At 41.1% G+C, this 17,908-nt stretch overlaps 1 protein-coding gene across 6 annotated transcripts in view; it reads right to left on the reverse strand.

The window, feature by feature from the left end:
* MYO1B (myosin IB) overlaps nucleotides 1-17,908 on the reverse strand; it is a 195,121-nt gene that overhangs the window by 143,314 nt on the left and 33,899 nt on the right. For all 6 annotated transcript variants that reach the window (XM_040228906.1, XM_040228904.1, XM_040228902.1 and 3 more), the window contains exon 2: nucleotides 15,501-15,644. In XM_040228906.1, coding sequence (XP_040084840.1) covers nucleotides 15,501-15,635 — 135 coding nt within the window. In that variant the 5' untranslated portion in view covers nucleotides 15,636-15,644. The remainder of the gene's footprint in view (nucleotides 1-15,500; nucleotides 15,645-17,908) is intronic.

The raw sequence follows: 17,908 nt of genomic DNA on the forward strand, positions 1-17,908 counted from the left end.
TATTTCAACTGTCTAGAGAAGGGCCAGGCATTCTCATCTTTCTCCCCAGAAAAAGAACCAAGTAACCAAGGTTAAAAACACTGCTTGATGCCTTCACCCTCAGGGCTCACAGGACCAGGTTTTACTTTCAAACACAGCTGTGTTGGCCTATCTTTTATTTTACCTTCCCCTTTAAATTGTCCTATGTAATTAATTCCATGAACACTTCAAAAAGAAAAGAAAATTCTCCCAGCTTCAGTTACTTTCATCTGAGCCACATTTATAATAAACTCAGCATATGGCATCTCAGTACACTACAGAGAAACAGCGGCTGCACCTGTAAACTGGCCTTTCCATGGCAGTATGTTTCAAACGTTTGACTATGACTCAGTGTAAAAAATACTTTCATCACAACCAAGTACTTGTGCTTGAATGTGTATTTACATACACATCCATGTATACATATGTATGAAATAAAAGTTTAAGAAAACCAGAAATATCCTTATCATATGCAGTGTACTGATATTCTTTGTTCAACGCTATTTATTTTCATTACAAAATGTTTTAAATAAAACTGGTGGTCCTAACTCACTAAATGGTTTTCATCACTTAAAGGCTCAATCTTGCAGTTTAAAAAATCCTGCTAACTGAGCACTTCATCTTTTTTTAGCTGTCGATGGCTCTGAGATGCCAGTGAAAGCTATGAACCTTCTCTCTCCAAAACACACACATGTAATATGCACATAAGAGTTTGCATATAGTCGATATACCAGATTACAAGTTCCCACCCTAAGGAAAGAAACAACAGCCACTAATGGAAAAAGAGAGACAGAGGGGAAAAGGGGGAAAAAGAGAGAGAAAAGCAAAGAAAAAAAGAAAAGGAGTAAGAAGTGATCAAAATAATTCTAAAAGTATAAAAATGAAGAGTCATTTAGAATAAGAGCCAATAGCTCAGCTCAGTGGGCCCTGAGTGCTTTATTACAGCCCTGAGTCAGAACACAGCCTAACAGTTAAGGGCCAAAATGAGATAGACAGTACTCTGTTTCCGTTGACAAGGTCACACGCAATACATTTCGGAAAGATATCTAACCGGAAACACTTTTTTTTCAAGTTAAAAAGGAACGCCTTTTTACAGTTTTAATATTTTGTGTGTCTCAACTAAGCAGAACTGTATACATATTCTTCCACAACACCAGGTTCACAAAACGCTAGCAAACATACAGAACAGTCACAAAGGTGTCACATCTTCATATCATAGTTCTTTGCAGTGTGACATTAAGATCTTTAGAAGCCCTAACCCTGAAAGCTTGTATTTCAATTCCCCATATGAAATTGAAAATAAAACTATAAATAAACCATAAATACCATAGGAAATCCTATAGTGACTTCTTTTCACCATGATGATTACTTGGAGGCTTCTTTTCAAATATCAGATTCTTCCAAAATCTTTTGGAAGCCCCTGTTCTGCTGAGGCTCTAATTTGGCATCCCGTATGTCAGCTTCTTCCTTTCTTCAGAACGAATTTTAGCCATTTATTTACAGTCACCGCAGTGTCTTAAAAACTCACCCCCACAGTAATATACACTGAAGCACCTTTTTACTAAACTCTTCCTAAATCCCCATGAGACAGAAATGAAGTCTCCATCTCAATGTCCTTAACAATGGAGCACAAAGAAGTTAAGTGGTATGACCACATTATCTAACAAAAGTGGAATCAGGACAAAGAGCCAAGAATCTGTTCTCTTTTCATGAGAGCACACAATCCATGCTGCTGTCAGGCCTGAGAAGCTTTGGCAAAAAGTGGCCAAGAACACCTCATCACAGGAACTTGTGTTGTACAATGCCTTACAACAGGATCTTCACCTTTGTTTAACAGAGTAACTCTGCTGGGCAGAAGCCTCTTTCTGACTATCTGAGGAATGCGGACATCCTTACGCCACCAGAAATAAACAAAAAAGAAAAGGGGAGAGAAGATCTTCTAGTTACAGGAAAATTTTTATCTCAATGGAAAAGAATTTTTTTTCATGTTTATTCCAGCACATAAAGTTGTGCCTACATCTTGAAGAAACGCAAGACACTGTGTCACAATCATCCTTTTAACTTGAGAGAAATGAATGAGCAAGGTGGCAATGGAACAGGTCATGTTTATTTAAATAGTTTACTTAATGCTAATTATTTAGTCTAAAATTTCATCAAAAAATATTCAAGAATATGTTGGAGTTCTCCAAGTCCCAGTCTCCAAGTCATGTTATTTTCACCTCTAAAGTAATAATAGTTCAAATCCAGAATGGGTCAGGACTCAAGTAAAGTAAAAATAACCTTTGACAAGGCTGCACAACCACATTGTCTTGACTGAATTTAGGCTACAGCATTTAACAAGTAAGTGGCAAATTTTTCAAGAGCCTTCTTTATGCAAAATATCGTATTAGGCACAGTGAAAATGTAAGACACTCCTATGGCCTGTGCCCTGTGCCCTGAGGAGATTATAACAGAGCTTAGGAGGTAAGACTTCTGTATCATAAAACATAAAGTTTAAGGGTTATCCACTCTAGCCACAAAAAGAGATGAAATAGGATTTAAGTGATTCTTAGCTAAATGAATGCATTAGTCTTCTTTCTAAAGGAGTGCTTTGGGTTTAAATGAAGGTCACTGTCAACTCCAGAGGTCCAAGAATGTTCCAGAAGTGGGAGGACTTGGGCAGGTCTAAAAGGATGGGCAAAATTCAGATAAAGTAGCATTCCCCCAAACAGTAGCATGAGATTTGGTTTTCAGATCCCAGTTGAACCCTCTCCTTTAAAAAATTTTTTTGCTAAGATTGTTGTATGCTTCAAATGTTTGTTTTTTTTTTAACTATGAATTGCTGGAGACTCAAAGCAGATATCTGCACACCCAGGTTCAACTTTGGCTCACAAGTGCCAAAAGGCAGAAGTAACCCAACTGTCCACAGATGGATAAATGGGAAAACAAAATATGGTAGACAGATATAATGGAATATTATTCAGCCTTTAAAAAAAGGAAATTCAACACATGCTTATAACAAGGATTAAAACATGGATAGCAACATAAAGGACCACCCAGCCACACTTCAGACAAAGAGAAACAAACAGCTTACCTTGAACAAAGACCTTCTGTGAATAACAGCCTAGAAAATAAGACTGGGATCAAATTGCAGACAGCTTCAAATGTCAGGGTGAAAAGTCTGAGCTTCAGTCTGGAGGCAGTTTTGAAGCAAAAATCAGTGTGTAGGGTGAAGGGGTTAGATGATGAAACTGACTGAATATGAACCCAAGTCACCCTTGGCCCATAAAAAAGGCTTTCGAATTGCGGTGCTGGAGAAGATTCTTGAGAGTCCCTTGGACTGCAAGAGATCAAACCATTCAGTCCTAAAGGCAATTAACCCTGAATATTCATTGGAAGGACTGATGCTAAAGCTGAAGCTCCAATACACTGGCCACCTGAAGCAAAGAGCCAACTGATTGGAAAAGACCCTGATGCTGGGTAAAATTGAAGGCAGAAGGAAAACAGGGTAGGAGAGGATGAGATGGTTGGATGGCATCACCACTCAACGGACATAAACTTGAGCAAGCTCCAGGAGATAGTGGAGGACAGGGAAGCATGGCATGCTGCAGTCCATGGGGGTCGCAAAGAGCCAGACACGACTGAGCGACTGAACAACAACATCCTGACTTACATATTGAGCTTTATGCTCAGATTCTATGCCATACAACATTACAAGGCTTCAAAAGTTATCTAGCAAAGTTTTTTAGTTTTTATGTGAAGGTGAAGGTGAAGGTGAAGTCGCTCAGTCGTGTCTGACTCTTTGCGACCCCGTGGACTGTAGCCTACCAGGTTCCTCTGTCCATGGGATTCTCCAGGCAAGAATACTGGAGTGGGTTGCCATTTCCTTCTCCAGGGGATATTCCCGACCCAGGGATCGAACCCAGGTCTCCAACACTGGAGCCAGACACTTTAACCTCTGAGCCACCAGGGAAGCCCTGTATAATCCATGGGGTCACAAAGAGTTTTATGTGAACCTGGGTGCATTATTGAACCTCTCCAACTGCAGTCTCATCTCTGGACAAGGAGGACAAGACTGGTTCTTCCCCTTGTCCAATCTGAGGGTTAAATGAGATAGTGTGTTAAAGCACAAACCACAGCACCTGACACACAGCAAGTATTCCATAAATATTATCTACTCTGATTAGGGAAACTCACAGTTTGACTCTACTGGAAATCTACTGGCTATTATAAACAGCCAACTCTGGACTCAAGTATCTCAGTTAAATTCATCAATAAGCCCTATGACACTTACCAAATGGTCTTACCAAATGGTCTCTGTATACAGGGAACAGATGAGTTATCAATATCAGAGGGGTGCATGAGGTATGTATGGTCTTAATAAGTTGGTATGAAAAGCCTGAGATACACAAAATGCCTGGATAAGAAAAGCTGGTGGAATCTGCAGCAATGACAACATGCTCCTCACTTCACATGGAGGAATTTACCCTCTTCTTTGGTCTTGGATCTTGGGAATTTGATCCCAAGACATTGAAACATTACGTGCCACAGCATTTTTGATTTAGACATCTGTCTTGGTTTTTGAAAGACAGTTTGGTCTACCAAACTGTTCAGCTGGTTTTTCAGACACAGTTCAAAATTGTGAAAAGCTGCCTGCCTATGTGAAAAATTATAAACATAAGGTCAATAACAATTAGGCTTCTATCTGGATCTTATATCAAGAACAATGGAATTCAGTAAGTACACCTCACAAGCCCAGTCTAAAGAACAGATTTGTGGTATAGAAGAATAACAGCCTAATTTTCACAGAGGAAGAAACTGGAGACTTTAGAAGGTTTTAAACACCTACCGAAGCTCTCACACTTAGTGGCAGAGAGAGTTTCATGCCAACACTCTCACCGGAGTCTATGATGCCAAAAGAGAGAAGTATGATTTGGTCAGGCTCTGTCAGCTGCTGGGCACAGAGACGCTCTCTAGTTACATCAAAGTACAGAAAGTTCTATTATAATAATGACATGCTCAGGAACTCCCTGGGGAACCCATCACTGAGCTACCAGAAAAGCTGGGACTCAAGCCCACCCAAGAGCGAGTGTGGATGAGTATAAGAGTACATTACAGAATAAAGCAACTTGAGTTTGTGAAGACTTCCTTTCCAGGCCCAGTATCCATGTGCTCATCCCGTGCTCATCCCCTGCTCACGTTTCTGCTTTCTCTGGGCCTGCTACTGACTGATCTTCTCACTTTCTACTCCATAGCTGGCCCACTGCAAAGACTTATTCATAGTTTCTGCCTGTACATGGCCCATCATGGCCTCACTACATCAGGACTGCTAGCCTCTGCTCCTGTTGATTTTTTTTTTTTTCCAGTACTTCTCAATTCAAAGTTGGAGGACAGAACCAAGCCCTGTTCACCTTTTTATCTACGCTGTGCCATCAGTCACTGGCCTTGGATAGGCAGGTTTCTCAGGTTAGCCTGGTCCCTGTCAGTCTAGTCTGAGACATGCCTTAGCCATCACATGACAATCCTTTGTTCTTGGGCTGCCAGTCATTTCAGACTAGGAATTAAGGAACTATATATGAGTTCTATGCTACACCGAAATACCAACTAAAAATATCACCTCAGGCAGTTTTATTTCAGAGCAGGATAACACAATACTACCTCATCTTCATTGAAATAAACTTTGTAATGAATAAGTATTTTCCAAATATGCACCATTTTTAAGACTCTCTTAACGAAGGTACAGAGTGGTCCCACATTACAGCTTTGCTACCAGCTACAAGTCTTGAAAATAATATTATGCAGCTAACTGAAAGTAGTAATCCAACAAAAAGGCTTCCCTGGTAGCTCAGTGGTAAAGAATTCACCTGCCAATACAGGAGACTCAGGTTCTATCCCTGGGTCAGGAAGATTCCCTTGGAGAAGGAAATGGCAAACCGCTTCAGTATTCTTGTCTGGGGAAATCCCATAGACAGGAGCCTGGCAGGCTACAGTCCTTGGGGCCACAAAAGAGTTGGATACAGCTTAGAGAGTAAACAACAACAGCAATCCAACAAAAATGAGATCTGTATGATGAACACCAAAGAAGGAGGGGCAAGGGGAAAAAGGGAGTGTGGAGGGACAAAGAAAGCATCAGAGAAGGGGAAAGAGAGAGAGATTTTACTTATAAGAAAATCTCAGGGTCCCAAATCTTGGGACTAAAGTCCTTCTGGGTTTCTAAGATTTTCTGATGGTCATGGCCCCAACTAGGTACTCTGCTCCAACTATGTGTCAAGCACTGAGCTAAAATGCCTCTTAATGTCCAACACAACTCAACAAGATAAGCATCAAGACATCTATATTATAGATGCAAGAACTGACCATCACTTACTTCAGTGGTCACAGTGGTTGTGAGTGGCCAAGATACAACCTTGGTCTATCAGCCCATGCCTTTCCCAATATGCCACATTGTGTCTCACCCTCCACCCCTCCACAACAGAGCTGAATGAACAAAAGAGCCTCTCCTTAGAAATTAGGATTACCATTAATACCTATCTGTACTATAGATGTAAGAGCAGAAATAAACACATATATAGAAGGGAGGGCTGAATCAGCCACATGAACTGGGCATACATCTCCTGTGCTGAATTGCTTCCTCTACTCCATGCTTCATCTTCTTTTTTTAAGATCCTGCGGTGAAAGCACAGAATCTTAACCAGTGGACCACCAGGGAGGAAGTCACCCTACTCTGTGCTCTCAAAGGTAAAGGACCACATGCAGCTGTCCAGTGAACAGGATGAAAATCAATCTCCTCCCAAGATCTTCTCCCATCTTCCAGAGATAAAAACACCATCCTAAAGGTTGCTGTCACTTTTCTTTGACTAGGGAACACCTAGTTTAGAACTGAACATACTTGTTCCCTGCCACACTAGTTCATGTCACTGCACCGTTGAATGCTCACTCAACACATGGCAGGAATACTGATTATCACTTCCATTATCTGTCTAGGTTGCTGAGACTGCCTTGCTCCAAACCCACACATTCTTCAGTATCATACTCAATTATGTTGAACAGCACTCTGCAGGCTGAGAATCCTTCCCTATTAGTGGTTATCACTGATGTGCATGGTAACTGTAAAGTCAGCAGGACTGTTAATAAGAACTACAGATCCAGACTTTCTGGGTGTGAATCCCTGTGCTATCTCTTACCGCTATGTGACCCTGGTCAGGTTCCTCAAGTCTTGCTGAACCTCTTTCCTCATATGTAAAATGAAGATAGTTTTAAAATCTACGGTGCATAAGACTCTAGTAAAACTTAAACACTCTGTGTTCGTCACTCAATTGTGCCCAACCCTTTGCAACCCGCTAGGCTCCTCTGTCCATGGGATTTCCCAGGCAAGAATACTGGAAATTGAAAGTGAAAGTGTTAGTTCCTCAGTCCGCACTGGACTCTTTGCGACCCCATGGACTGTAGCCTGCCAGGCTCCTCCATCCATGGGCTTCTCCAGGCAAGAATACTGGAGTGGGTTGCCATTTCCTTCTCCAGGGGATCTTTCCAACCCAGGGATTGAACCCAGGTCTCCTGCATTGCAGGCAGATTCTTTACCGTTTTAGCCACCAAGTAATCCCAAGAATACTGGAGCGGGTTGCCATTTCCTTCTCCAGAAGGATCTTCCTGACCCAGGAATCAAAACTTCGTCTCCTATATTGCAGTCAAATTCTTTATCACTGAGCCACCAGAGAAGCCTTAGTTTCCCTCCAAATCGAACTTCAGGTGACTTCAATCAGCACATTTACATTAATATATTATAAATATTAAACAAATATATCAAATACTAGATAGTGCCTACATGAAGAAACAACTCTCTAGGCTTGGCAAATAACAGATAAACGTGTCCATTTTGCAAGTTTAAAGAGGAAAAATTTTTCCAATCACCAAAGATTTTAAGAGAGCTTAGACAAGTTGAAACTGGCAAGCTTTTACCAAAAAATAATTGTTTTGAAAAGCATTATAAAACAGTCCAAGAGTTAGACTGTGCTCAGAAAGTAGACACAACAGCCTCGTGATCTGCTGTTTTTCACAGCACTAGGAAGCTTTATCTAGCTTCCTAATGCTATGACTCCATTCCAAACACCAAAGCTACACTCCTGAAAACACATGATTTGTTCTTCATGTTTCCTTAACAATCTACCTTTTCAGCTAGCCAAGCAGGCAGAGTATACTCACTACGAATCCCTCACAAACAGTGAAGCCTAGGCATTTCACTCCACCAGGTCAGGAGTCCCTCCTTCTTCCCCTATTTGGTTAAGACATGACAGAAGGTGGCATTAAAGAAGGTTCTTGTTTCACACAGCTTTGCTGGGTCTGGGTTCTCTGGGAAAGACTGATCCATTTAGATGAAGGAGAATCTCCTACTTTCAACTTTAAAACAAACCGAAACAAAAAATTTTCATTTTAAATCAAATTTACATGATCTGGAAGATAACCTACCTAACTAGCATTAATTCTAGAAATGGAACTAGGGTACTGAAATAAGAAAATTACCTTTTTATGTTATGTATCCCTATACTACCTGTTTTTTGTTTGTTTGTTTTCCCAAAAGCATTTGTTATTTTTGTAATTCTTTTCAAGGCTGTTAAGGAACTTAAAAAAAAAAAAAGTTGGAGAACGTCTAGGTAGCAGGAATAGCACTAATTGGACATCTGAACTCTGCCAACAACCCTGTGGGCCCAGAAAAGGGACGGGCCTCCAATGAGACTGCAGTCCTGGCTTATACCTTGATGGCAGCCTTCTGAGGCCCCGAGCAGAGGACCCACTAAGCCGTCCCAAAATAAGAGTCAGATAATAAATGTACATTATTTTAGGTCACTAAATTTGAGGCAATCTATTTTGCAGCAAGAGAAAACTAGTACACCATTTATACCAAATTCTCAGGAATAAATGTTACCCTCAGGAGGTAGGAATTTTCATGTGCATAAATGAAAAGTGACTTCAACACTTCAAATAAATATATAATGTTAACTAGAATTATTTTCACTTGCTCTGCAATATTTTAAACCAAATATACTTACATTTAAATATCTTTCATAAGAGCATTGAATCTCATCCTTACATGGATCCTAATTTTACTACTGACTTTTAAAAATGGAGACAGTTTTTACTAGACTTTGAAAGCAGTCTTATCTACAGTTAATTTAACTTAAGAGCCTAAAATTGGACTAATTCAAACCTCTATATCTGGATGATCCCCACCTGACAATCAGCTAGGAAAAAAACTAAATCTACTTGTCAGCATCAAAAATACTTCCTGTCAGAGAATGGACACCTTGGTTCTTTAGTTTCCAAATTTGCCCTGGGCCTTGTTCTTGCCTAAATTGCACCTTTCCTGTTTCTGAACAGAACCACAGTCCTGACCAGTCACCCTAAAAACAGCATCACGTCTGGCTGGGTCTCCTGCATTACCAGTCCACCTGAAATCCTGCCACTATCCCATCTGGCTGAGGGCGGGGGCGGGGCGCCGGAAGAAGGTCTGACAAAGGACAGGAAAGAGTACAGCAGAGCAGGGCTCGGGAATGTCACAGCCAGCATTTCCCACCACTGGCTGACCCCACAGCGACCGCTGGAGCACCAGCTTGCCCTGCAGCTGGGCCCAGCCTGCACCATACTCTGCTAAGAGTGAGGAATCAAAGCAAATAGTCTCTGATTCTACACGTTACCCCATCGGACCAACATGCCCTCTATCTGTTCTCACCCGATCCTCCTCCACCCATCTCCAGTGGAACAGTCTTCCCACGAGGACCACGTCAATATCTGGAACTGTCTCAGATTTAGAGACTCCGCCCGACTACAGACAGAGTGATAAACGAACTCCAGCCTTTTAAAATCAGTGTGTGAACCCAACTCAAAGCAAAGAACAGATAATCCTGAAGCATGCATTAATATCTTTCATAAAATACCAGATCCTACTTTTATGAGGATCCTAATTCTAGTACCAGCCTCTAAAGATCAAGAGAATTTTTATCAAGACTTTCAAAGCAGTCCTTTTACAGCTACAATTCGTTGAACATGAGATCCTAAAAGAGGACTAATTCAGACTTGATAGCTAGATGATCCCCATCCTGACAATTCAGATAGAAAACAAACTCAAAGTGCTTGTCAGCACCAAAAACACTTCTTACTCAAAGGAGGGCTGCAAGAAGCATAGCAGATTAAAAAAAAAAAAAAAAACCATAGGCATCACGGAATAAAAGAAAACTCGAGATGACTTCAGCAGCAAAGATTTCAACACAATTTCCCTCAAGTTGATGGACTTCAACTACACCCTTCTCCCCTGGGGCTCCTGTTTACTCTGCCCTGCCTTGAGGAGCTCGCCAGGAGAGAAAGCTTAAGAAGTGTGCCTCTAGGTGCACTTCAAGCTTAGAATTTCAGTAATAAATGCTTCTCATAGGGCGTGTCCTTCAGCCTGGTAACAACACCAACCAATAAAGCCACTTCACTACAGAATTCCCTACCAAGCCTGTGGGGCTTCCCTTGTGGCTCAACTGATAAAGAAACCCTCCACAATGTGGGAGACCCAGATAGATCCCTGGGTTGGGAAGATCCCATGGAGAAGGGAAAGGCTAGGCACTCCAGTCTTATTGCCTGAAGAATTCCACGGACTGTATAGTCCATGGGCTCGCAAAGAGTCACAACTCAGTGACTTTCACGCACACATGAAGCCTGTGAGGGGCTGACAGCAGAGGGTCTGGTCAGCACCAACTCCTGTATTCAGTAGACTATTTAACCTACTTATACACAATCCACCTATTGTGTTGTTTTTTCTTTAATTTAAATTTATCTTTAATTGGAGGATAATTGCTTTAAAATGTTGTGTCAGTTTCTACCATCTAACAACATGAATCAGCCATAGGCATACATATGTCCCCTCCCTCCTGAATCTCCCTTCCGCCTCCCAACTCTCTAGGTTGTCACAGAGCACTAGATTTGAGCTCCCTGGATCTTGCGCAAATTTCCAATGGCTATCTAATTTTACAGACGGTAACGCGTATGTTTCAGTGCTGCTCTCTCAATTCCTTCCACCCTCTTCTTCCCCAACCAGCCCTGCCCACAGTCTGTTAACCCATCTGCTTTGGAAAAAGCTGACCCTTCCCCAAACCTCAGAGTAACATTTTGTTAAGCCATTCAGCTCCTTCTGGTCACCTGGCCACAGTCACCTGTGGTGACTTGGACTGAAAAGTATGCGTGACTCAATGGCCTATCCAGAGTTCCAGGTTTACCTGACAGGATCACTAGGGATTATAAATGCTCTAGATAGGTGATCCTGTGAGAACGCTGTGAAGGAAGGGACTATTTCTTACCTGAAGATAGGGTGGTGGCAGCAGGAGGGTGGATGGCAGGATGGAAGTGCACGTCCTCTGATCTAGAGCTGCAAAAGCTCTGAGCAGAGCCAGAGTTCTGAAATCTGAGCCACAGAGCCCTCCATTCACGGGCCCCCTTATCAACCACAGCATGAACAAACAAATGACTGTTCAATATGTTTGCATGCTGGATCACGCAAGAACATCACACACTTTTACAGAATGAAATAAAGCCAGGAGACTATGACAGGGACTTTAAAAAAAAAAAAACCTGTATCTTTCTGGGAAAGAATTAAAAAACAAAATGAAATGCAAGATAGTAAAATATCACATGTTATTAACTTGGCCTTTGATACCAGGCTAAACAGTTTTGTAGCAAAACCACAAACAAAAGCAAAGCAGAAATATTATCAGAATAAAGGCCAAGAAACAGATTTCCCAAGGATGGTATATACAATTTGTGGGGTTACAGAGGTGGGCAGAAATATTATCAGAATAAAGGCCAAGAAACAGATTTCCCAAGGATGGTATATACAATTTGTGGGGTTACAGAGGTGGGATGATCAAATTTATTGTCCTATATTTTTTGTTAATTACAAAACCAATACATGCTTGACTTAACAAATCCTATAATACAGAGGTCTAAAAGAGAAATAACTTTTCCCTGTCCCCATATCTCATCCCCTCCCCCAACTAAAGTCAACATGCCTAAACCCACCCACACTAAAGTTAGTATGGTACTAAAGTTAGCATGCCTTTCTCTTTACTCATACAAATAAACAAAGAAATCTGTATGCAGGTCAAGAAGCAACAGTTATAACTGGACATGGAACAACAGACTGGTTCCAAATCAGGAAAGGAGTACATCAAGACTCCTGTATATTGTCACCATGCTTATTTAACTTATATGCAGAGTGTATCATGAGAAACGCTGGGCTGGATGAAGCATAAGGTGGAATCAAGATTGCCAGGAGAAATATCAATAACCTCAGATATACAGATGACACCACCCTTATGGTAGAAAGTGAAGAGGAACTAAAAAGCCTCTTGACGAAAGTGAAGAGGAGAGTGAAAAAGCTGGCTTAAAGCTCAACATTCAGAAAACAAAGATCATGGCATCTGGTCCCATCACTTCATGGCAAATGGATAGAGAAACAGTGGAAACAGTGGCAGACTTTACTTTTTTGAGCTCCAAAATTGCTGCAGATGGTAACTGCAGCCATGAAATTAAAAGACACTTACTCCTTGCAAGAAAAGCTATGAAAGCAGAGAAATTACTTTACCAACAAAGGTCTGTCTAGTCAAAGCTATGGTTCTTCCAGTAGTCATGTATGGATGTGAAAGTTGGACTATAAAGAAAGCTGAGTGCCGAACAATTGATGCTTTTGAACTGTGGTGTTGGAGAAGACTCTGGAGAGTCCCTTGGACTGCAAGGAGATCCAACCAGTCAATCCTAAAGGAAATCCGTCCTGAATATTCATTAGAAGGGCTGATGCTGAAGCTGAAACTCCAATACTTTGGCTACCTGATGCAAAGAACTGACTCATTGGAAAAGACCCTGCTGCTGGGAAAGAATGAAGGCAGGAGAAGGGGATGACAGAGGGTGAGATGATTGGATGGCATCCCCAATGCAATGGACATGAATTTGAGTAGGCTCTGGGAGTTGGTAATGGACAGGGAAGCCTGGCATATTGCAGTCCGTGGGGTTGCAGAGTCAGACACGACTGAGCAACTGAACTGAACTGAAAGTTAGCATGCCTTTCTTTTTATTCATACAAATATACTAACATGTACATATCATATACCTTGCATCTTTAAAGTCATACAACAAACATTACCCTATAAGCTACTTTTTTTTTCCCCCTTTTTTGCTTAAAATAGAGAATGCCTAGTGTTGGAGAAGAGTCTTGAGAGTCCCTTGGACTGCAAGGAGATCCAACCATTCCATCCTAAAGATCAGTCCTGGGTGTTCATTGGAAGGACTGATGTTGAAGCTGAAACTCCAATACTTCAGCCACCTGATGTGAAGAGCTGACTCATTTGAAAAGACCCTGATGCTGGGAAAGATTGAGGGCAGTAGAAGAAGTTGGACAACAGAGGATGAGATGGTTGGATGGCATCACCGACTCAACGGACATGGGTTTGAGTAGACTCCAGGAGCCGGTGATAGACAGGGAGGCCTGGAGTGCTGCGGTTCATGGGGTTGCAAAGAGTCGGACACGACTGAGCGACTGAAATGAACTGAAGCCTCCAATATGATGTGTGTTTAAAGTTACAAAATGAAGGCACAAACATCATGGAAATGATAGGTCCAAAGTATCATGGAAAACATTAATTATATGAATATCTGGAAGCAGAAAGCAATTTTCTGCTTTTGTTTTATACTAGAAAGAAGATTCCTAAAATAGTCAGAAAATAAAATTATGTAAGGCTGAAACCCAGACATTTCGTCTGCTAAAGACTCATGAATGTTAAAAAAAAAAAAAAAAAAAAGACTCATGAATGTTAACACTTGGCATTTTGTTTAAAAGGAGACTGTTTTATTTTTAGTGGGTACAACAAATCAGGTATTTGAATGCATGTAATGTTCTACTCTCCATCCTATTCTCAATTCACCGAAAGGGAATTCTGCTTCTCAGAGCCAAAAAGAAAAATGATCAGCCACCTTAGGTTGGCATAGAACTGATTTCTCCTATCTCCACCTGAAAAACCAATGTTTAAAGTCTGTCTTTTATTTGCTATCAGACCATACTTTCAATTAAAGCTGCAGAGCCGTGCAGTTTTCCCACCTGAAAGCTGATATAGCCTGAGGAAAGGTGACCCGGGGCCTCAGTACCCAACCAAACCACACCTTCCCCCTGTTATAAAAGCAACAGCATTTTATACCTTGTCCACCTGAATCAGCAGTTTATATAACTGCATCTCTGAACTTAGGTTAGTACCCAGTTACCCAATTAATATTCCAAAGCAATACCCACATATCTCATTGTTGTTACTGTCAACCTACCCCTATCTCTAATACTCAAATCAAGAAAGATGAAAAGTTCAATTCCCAGATGGTGACTCCTATCTCATTAAGAAATTAATTATCCAACGTTATCCTTGAAACATGATTGCCTACCTGAAAAGGAAAGCTATATGAGACATAAAATATAGCTTTGCATATAATTTTTAAAATATATTAGTTCCACAAAAGTTACAAATCAGTTATGTTCTCTCCTTTTATTTATTTATATTCCTTCCTATTGTTTGCACACTAATAGGAAAACATAAAGCATGTCTCAATAAATCAATTCATATCCAGACACAGATACACTACAGAGTGGAAGAAATAGAACTCAAAGGCGATGTAGGTTCTACCAAAACTACTTCTACCCAATCCACTGGTTTCCTTCTCAGTTGCTGGTACAGGGCATCACCTGCCCCATTTCCTTGGTTTAGTTAACACCATGTCTCTATCTGAGCAGATGCAAATTTCTATGCTTTCTGCAAGTTCCCAAAAAGCTGCACATAAAAGCATTTGTCATTCATATTGTAAATATATTTTAAAAACTCGACAATGTAACACTGTGAAATCCTTCATAGAGAATTTTTACAACATAAAATTTCTATCACTGTATAGATTTCTATGTTTTCATTCCTGTGCCTGACATGATACTTTTGTATAGCAGGACATGACTATTCCCAAATCTCCAGGGACCAAACACATATTCATAGCTGGTAATTTGCTCCTGACTCTACAAATGTCAAGAAGGTTTCTCTCTCTTTTGACAGTTGACTGACTTGCATTAAAGTAAGTGGTTTCTCGAAGGTTAGTCTACTAATCTTATGTAGGTATCCAAGACACTTCTGGATTTCAAACTTCCTCCTGAGCATATGTCCCTCAGAGGGCAGAGTGTAGTCTTCCACTTGATTCTGAATACCATCAACATCCAGCCCAACACTCTGCCTGGTCAGCAGACACCATGTGTGGGAAGAGACTCACGTGCTCTCATCAACATTACTCACGCACCAAGTGAGCAAACACAAACTTCTTCCTGCGGGTATCAACAAATACCTCTGGACTCCAATAAACACACCGAAAAAAGAAGAGTCTGAGGAAGAGAAGCCCACTCTGCACCATAAAATGCAAAGTCTAAACTCCCCAGATGACCTTCTGTGCACACTCACATATATCTCACTGTGGTCAAAGCGCTTCTTGAGGTTGTCAATGACGGTGTCCTCATTGAGAGGTTCTAAAAGAACCATATCTCCAACTCCAATCATATTGTCCAGCAGTGACGTTTTCACCTCCATCTTGGCCATAGTCTCCTGCTGTAGGAAAGAAAGAGAAAGGGACAATTTAAATGAGCAAGATTAGTTCAGATAGGTTCTTGGCATCAGTGGAGAAATGAAACACTGCTAGTTCCAAATGGTCCTCACTTACCTCACCTATGTTGTAACCTCTCCTTTCCTACTACCTACGTTAGAAGCCTATGGGGTGGAGGGGGTGGGGGGAAGGCTGCAGTCACTGCCAAGCTGCTAGAAGTCCCAACTGCCAACATACCACCACAGATGAACCTCCCTCCCAGTCATCATCAGCCCAAGCAAAGTCCATCTACCCAAAGAGCCACTAGGTAGCCAGAATTGTTGTTTCCTTCTTTTTAGATCATCGCCTCTCCCCAACCAGAAGTTGCAAAACACTAGCAAGAGAACCCACCCCTTTCTACCAGCCCTTGCCTACCAATGTCAGACCTGAACCCACAGAAACCTGCTGCCCCAAGTGGCATCACCCAGTATTCCATGATGAAATGCAAAATGTCATTTTCCCAAAAAACATTGTGTTTAAAATGATGTTAACATTTACGGAGTACTTGGTGCATACCAGATGCTATCTCAAGAAGCTTCTGTGCATCAATTAATTTAATTCTCACAATTCTATGAGGTAAATTGTTATCATTATACCCATTTTAAGATAAAGAATCTCAAAAAGGTTAAGAGATTTTGCTTATGGTTAGTTAGGACTATATTACATTTATGTGTTAAAAGAACAAAATCACCACTTATAATACTATACCTATGAGGAGAAATTTCATTCCAGGAGTCAACACTGACTGATATAGAAAAAAATACACCCCATTTGAAAATCAGAGGTTGCCTATATAATATAACCTGTCAAGAATGACCTCAGTATTCTTAATGCTCATTCCAACAGACACACTGCTAGAAGAGCAAAGAGACATTACTTTGGCAACAAAGGTCCATCTAGTCAAAGCTTTGGTTCTTCCAACAGTCATGTATGGATGTGAGAGTTAGACCATAAGGAAGGCCGAGCACTGAAGAATTGATATTTTTGAACTGTGGTGTTGGAGAAGACTCTTCAGCGTCCCTTGGACGATAAGGAGATCAAACCAGTTAATCCTAAAGGAAATCAACTCTGAAAATTCATTGGAAGGACTGATGCTGAAGGCTAAAGCTCCACTACTTTGACCACCTGATATGAAGAACTGACTCACTGCAAAAGACCCTGAAGTTGAGAAAGACTGAAGCCAGGAGGAGAAGAGGATGATGGAGGATGAGGTGGCTAGATGGCATCACCGACTCGATGGACGTAAGTTTGAGCAAGCTCCGGGAGATGGTGAAGGACAGGGAAGCCTGGCGTGCTGCAGTCCATGGGGTTGCAAAGAGCCAGATGTGACCGAGTGGCTGAACAACAACAGCATTAAAAAAAAAAAAATTTTAAGTGTGTACTGAAAAGCCAAAAAAGAGAGACTAAGAACCAGCAGTAAGGCTCTCCAATAAACAAAAGCAACCAATAAGGAACTATTTAATAATCAAAAGAAGAAAACCAAAGTTAACTTCTTTGTTAATCTTTTTAAATATCATGCCAACTACACCTGGAATAAACAGCCCCAGGTATTGCTAAAACCCAGCAACAGTCGCACCAAGAATGGTTTCACATACCTTGAACCAGGCCAGATTCTTTTAAAATAAACCAGGTGGAGGAAGGAGACCTGTCAAGCCCTATGGATGCACAGAAGCCAGAGACAGGGCTGGGCCCACACTAAGTCCTCGGAGACTTGTTCAGGAATAGGAACGTGAGTGCCCAAACTGTCGCAATAAATTAACATTTCAATCAAATTTCAAGTTCTCAGACTTGAGAAATGCCAAAAGCAATCTAGCAGCGATACATTACATGTAATTTGGCAGATGAGGGAAGAAGGCTTAGGGATTAAGGGGAGAAAGTCAACCTGAGAAGAGTTTCAAAAATAACCACCTCAACCCAGCAATTTGAATTAAGTAAAGAGGCCAAACGGGAACTCTTTGCCCCAGGGTAGATTCCTGTATATAAAGTCTATTTATGGAAAGAGCTACAGAAAGACAACGGCTTCGTGGCAGGTAACAGCAATTAAGCAGCCAATCTTTCTTTGTAATTAAACATGCTTCACCATCGTTTCAAATATGAGTTTCAAGCAAGAGTATGGGTTCTAATTTTTACACTTCTTTCCCAACTTTATAATCAATCCGAAGGGCAAGGGCAGAAGAGGGCAAAACAAATGATGTTATAGGCAGTGGGTGAAAGGGAAAAACTCTGAAAA

The sequence above is a fragment of the Oryx dammah genome, unplaced genomic scaffold (genome assembly GCF_014754425.2).
Source record: "Oryx dammah isolate SB20612 unplaced genomic scaffold, SCBI_Odam_1.1 HiC_scaffold_27, whole genome shotgun sequence".
In the NCBI taxonomy this organism is placed as follows: Eukaryota; Metazoa; Chordata; class Mammalia; order Artiodactyla; family Bovidae; genus Oryx; species Oryx dammah.